We start from the raw sequence: 5000 nt of genomic DNA, 5'->3' as shown, positions 1-5000 counted from the left end.
AACTAATCAATCAATCAATCTATCAATCAATCAATCAAGCTTTATATAGTGCCTTTCATACAAAATTGCAATACAAGGTGCTTAACAGTAAAATTTAAAATACATAAGTACAAAACATACATACATACATACATACATACATACATACATACATACATAGAGAATAGAATAGAAATAGAAATAGAAATATAGAACTAAAGTCATAGAACTAAAGTCACGTTACCGTGGAAACCGTGTCGTGTGTATACTAGCAATGATAATAGTTACTAAATGTAGGAACGGCACTATAGCTATAAATGTCCCTTCCTTCCTCCCTGCAGTAGAAATTCCCTGTTTTCGGTAAACTATAGCCAACGCAATGTGCAGTAGCAACATGTTGGAGTACTTTACCTCTACCACCCTTGTGCTGCAGTAAAAACGGTAGTACTGCCTGTATTGAATAATGTAGTATCTGTTTACCTCCCCTCTCCAGGTGTAGTAATAACTGTATTATTACTGTAGTAATAACTGTAGTAATAACTGTATTATTACTTTAATAATAACTGTTTTATTACTTTAGTAATAACTGTAGTAATAAATGTAGTATTAACTGTATCTACCTCTCCTCTCCAGGTGTCCCCTGGAAGCTGCATGTGTGGCTGGAGTCTCTGCGCAGCGCCCAGCTCCAGTCTAGGGCAGGGGTCACCCTGTCCCTCCTGAGAGAGTTCACCACGGTCAGGGAGGAGGACTACTGCGAGGAGCTGGTCTGCCTCGGTCTACCCCTCATGTTCAACATCCTACGCACCACCAAGGTACATCCTTCTGACCACCTGTACACCTGAACAAGTACACCTGTTCATTGCCTGTTCTCTACCTGTTCACTGCCTGTTCACTGCCTGTTCACTGCCTGTTCACTGCCTGTTCACTACCTGTTCACTGCCTGTTCACTACCTGCTCATTACCTGTTCACACTAAGACCTTTAATTCCCCCTCATCTTCTACATCCTACCCACCACTAAGGTATTAAGACTAGCTCCTCCATCAATCAATCACATTTATTTGTGTGCCAGTTTTTACAAAGACAATTTGTCACAAAGTGCTTTACAACGTAAACAGTACGAACAATATACTCCTCACTCTGCTAGATTAGATTAGTGATTTACTGGCCTTCGAAGATGACATTTATTTCCACAGCTCAAACAGTATATTACATAAATAGACCAACAAACCCAGACACCCACACTTGACGACATTTACAATCCAATACTTTTAAACACCGGAGACAGCAGATAAACAGACAGAGGACTGAGGCAGCACATAAACAGTGATACAGTAGTTCTTCAGCAGTTTCGGATGTTTATGGCTGCCGGGGGGGGGGCTTCTTCTGAAGTGGGCCTTTTTCTGAACCAAGACTTCTCTTGAACCGGCCTTCTGCTGAACTGGGCCTTCTGCTGAACTGGGCCTCATGCTGAACCAGCCTTCTGCTGAACTGGGCCTTCTGCTGAACCGGCCTCCTGCTGAACTGGGCCATATACTGAACCAGCCTTCTTCTGAACTGGGCCTTATACTGAACCAGGCTTCTTCGGAACTGGGCCTCATGCTGAACCAGCCATCTGCTGAACTGGGCCTCATACTGAACCAGCCTTCTGCTGAACTGGGCCTCATACTGAACCAGCCTTCTTCTGACTCTTCCTGTGTTCTCCTCTTCCCTCTCCACTTCAGTTTGACAACAGAACGGATTACACTTATACAGTGCTTTTCACTTAATCTCAAATTACATTAAATTGTATTGGGGGTAACACTGAATTTAGTTGATAATGAGCCCTTAACAACAGTGTCTTTTCTCCCTCTACCTCTCTCTACCTGTCAGAACGACGCCATAACCCAGCAGCTGGCGGCCATCTTCAGCCACTGCTTTGGCACGGCCCCCCTACCGGCCATTCCGGAGATGAAGGCCACCCTCTCAGCGCAGCTGGGTAATGGAGTTTTACATTGTTACTGATGCTACTGTAGGGTACAGGGTGAAAGTTCACGACTGCGGTCACCTGTATGTTAGATGAATGGTGTTGGAGAAGTTGGTAACATTTTGTAACACTTTTGTAACATAGTCTGTGTACCCGTTGTTCGTTGTTGCTTTCTTACCAGGTCACCCTCGAAAAAGAGGTTTCTAACCTCAAGGAGTCTTACGTGGTTAAAATGTTTTTAAATAAAATCCATCAACCTATCCTGGTCCTGGAGAACAGTAGCGTGTGCAGGCTGTTGTTCCAACTTAGCACTAGTTGGCCATTTTAAAGTATCTAAGTCTGAGTTGAGTTGTATTGAAGTGAATGGATCTCTGACGATGTGTGTGTGTCTTTCTGTTGCCCCCAGACCCCCACTTCCTGAATAACCAGGAGATGTCGGACGTGACGTTTGTGGTGGAGGGGAAACCGTTCTACGCCCACCGAGTCCTGCTGATCACTGCCTCAGACAGGTTCAAGTCTCTGCTGGCCTCCTCCGGGACTGATGGAAGTAAGGCCATTGAGATCAGTGACGTCAAGTACAACGTTTTCCAGGTAACTGAACCAACTACATGTACTGTATATATATATATATATATATACACTCACCGGCCACTTTATTAGGTACACCAACTTTATTAGGTACACCAACAACCATGCCACGTTCAAAGTCACTTAAATCACCTTTCTTCCCCATTCTGATGCTCGGTTTGAACTTCAGCAGGTCGTCTTGACCATGTCTACATGCCTAAATGCATTGAGTTGCTGCCATGTGATTGGCTGATTAGATATTTGCGTTACGGAGCAGTTGAACAGGTGTACCTAATAAAGTGGCCGGTGAGTGTATACCACTGTTCAAGCCCAGTTGGAGTTCATTGAAAGCGCATCCTTGATTCCTCTATTGAAGTATTCACTGATCTCCTAACGGTTGATTGGTGTAAGCTGTAGAGTGAAAGCCAATCACACACTATAGAGATCAGTCATCACCTACAGGGAGAGGGGGGAACAGGAACAAACGTTGTGGTTATGTCCCATTATTACTCCTAATAGGTTTCCTGTAATTCTCCCTCATGACCAATGATCTCAATACATTCCGGAACGTTAATACATTCCGGAACGTAAGCCTCATATCTGACCAATGATCTCATGGGGGGAGGAGTGCATGATGAATCTGAACTCTGACCTCTTTCCCTGTCCAGATGATGATGTCATACCTGTACTGTGGAGGAACAGAGTCATTGAAGACCAACGTGTCAGACTTGCTGGAGGTGAGTCTACTGTCCTGTCTCCCAGTTGTTAGAAACTTGACTCCTCGCATCCTCTCCTCAGAACGCATTGGTGGAGAAGATCTAGGCTCCTCCCCTTAGATGTTTCTACCCCAATGCTTTCTGAGAAGGAAGCGAGTGGAGGAAGGAAGGGAAGACCTGAGGAATCAAGTGTCTAGCAATTAAGAGAGGGCCGATGTCAGTTACTCATTCTAATCTGTTGTTGTGCGTTGTGTCTGACTTTTTAAAATCGTGTGTATAATATATTGAGTATGTTTTATTTTTTTGAAGGGTTTTGGAAACCCAGTTGTGAACTAATGTGTGTCGGTCTGTGTCCAGCTGCTGTCAGTGGCGAGCGTGTTCCAGTTGAGGGCGCTGCAGAGGCACTGTGAACTCATCTGTTCTCAGAGCATCGACCTGGACAACGCTGTCAACATCTACAGGACCGCCAAGGTAAGACCTTACAGCTCACATACACTGGATCTACACAGACCCAAAGGCGGAAATACATTAGAACCACACATACCTCAAGACTTAGATACAATAGAACCACACATACCCCAAGACTTAGATACAATAGAACCACACATACCTCAAGACTTAGATACAATAGAACCACACATACCCCAAGACTTAGATACAATAGAACCACACATACCCCAAGACTTAGATACAATAGAACCACACATACCTCAAGACTTAGATACATTAGAACCACACATACCTCAAGACTTAGATACAATAGAACCACACATACCCCAAGACTTAGATACAATAGAACCACACATACCTCAAGACTTAGATACATTAGAACCACACATACCTCAAGACTTAGATACAATAGAACCACACATACCCCAAGACTTAGATCAGTGGAGGCTGGTGGAGGTAGAAATCGGAGGACGGGCTCATTGTAATGCATGGGATGGAATCAGGAATGGTATCAAACACGTGTTTACAATGAGCCTGTCCTCCAATTTGTGCCTCCACTAGCCTACATTTACGTTGCCAAAGCAAGTGGAATTACAAATAAACCAAAATGAAATAACCAATAAAAAAATCTTTACAGTAAACATTACAAACAAGAGTTTCAAAAGTAATCATCAGTAATCATTCTTTCTTTCTCTCTCTCTTTCTCTCTCTCTCTTTCTCTCTCTCTCTCTCTGTCTCTCTCTCTCTCTCTCGCTCTCTCTTTCTGTCTCTCTCTCTCACTCTCTCTCTCTCTCTCGATCTGTCTCTCTCTCTCTCTCTCTCTCTCTCTCTCTGTCTCTCTCTCTCTCTCTCTCTCTCTCTCTCTCTGTGTGTCCCACCCCAGGCCCACGGTGCGGTGGAGCTGAGCTCCGTCTGTGAGGGCTACTTCCTCCAGCACATGGCTGGCCTCCTGGAGAGAGAGGCCTTCAGGACCCTGCTCCTGGGCCGCTGGGGGTCCGGGACGGGGCCCCTCCGGGGGGGGGACTCACCCCTGGAGGAGCTGGAGGTCACCCTGGCACGCCGGCTACGCTCTCTCTACGTCACCTCCCGCGTGTGAGGAAGAGGAGAGGCGAGAGGGACGAGATGGAGGACTGAGAGTGGGTACAATGGGTAGAGTAGGTAGACGTTTCTCCCTTCTCACTGATTCAGGGTCAGATTGTTTTTCATCCCACTGATGGTTGTGGTTAGGAGTGGGGATGGAGTGATCTGATCCTAGATCTGTGATTAGAGCTGAGGTAGACTTAGAGCTGCGATAGGTAGGACCAGGACTGCAGGCCAAGGCGAT

General features: G+C 45.4%; 1 protein-coding gene across 1 annotated transcript in view; it reads left to right on the top strand.

Moving 5' to 3' along the window:
* Window positions 1-5000, top strand: part of abtb2b (ankyrin repeat and BTB (POZ) domain containing 2b) — a gene marked incomplete at its 5' end in the record, with an annotated part of 32186 nt that overhangs the window by 26379 nt on the left and 807 nt on the right. Inside the window, 6 exons of the mRNA XM_083665666.1 lie at window positions 613-791; window positions 1850-1955; window positions 2350-2534; window positions 3179-3247; window positions 3584-3697; window positions 4560-5000. The exon at window positions 4560-5000 is cut by the window's right edge and continues 807 nt beyond it. Of these exons, the coding sequence (XP_083521792.1) occupies window positions 613-791; window positions 1850-1955; window positions 2350-2534; window positions 3179-3247; window positions 3584-3697; window positions 4560-4772 (866 nt within the window). The 3' untranslated portion in view covers window positions 4773-5000. The remainder of the gene's footprint in view (window positions 1-612; window positions 792-1849; window positions 1956-2349; window positions 2535-3178; window positions 3248-3583; window positions 3698-4559) is intronic.

This window comes from Argentina silus, assembly GCF_951799395.1.
Source record: "Argentina silus genome assembly, chromosome: 3".
NCBI classification, from domain to species: domain Eukaryota; kingdom Metazoa; phylum Chordata; class Actinopteri; order Argentiniformes; family Argentinidae; genus Argentina; species Argentina silus.
Note: the sequence above shows the minus strand (reverse complement) of the source record. Positions and strands in the feature narration are given on the sequence as shown.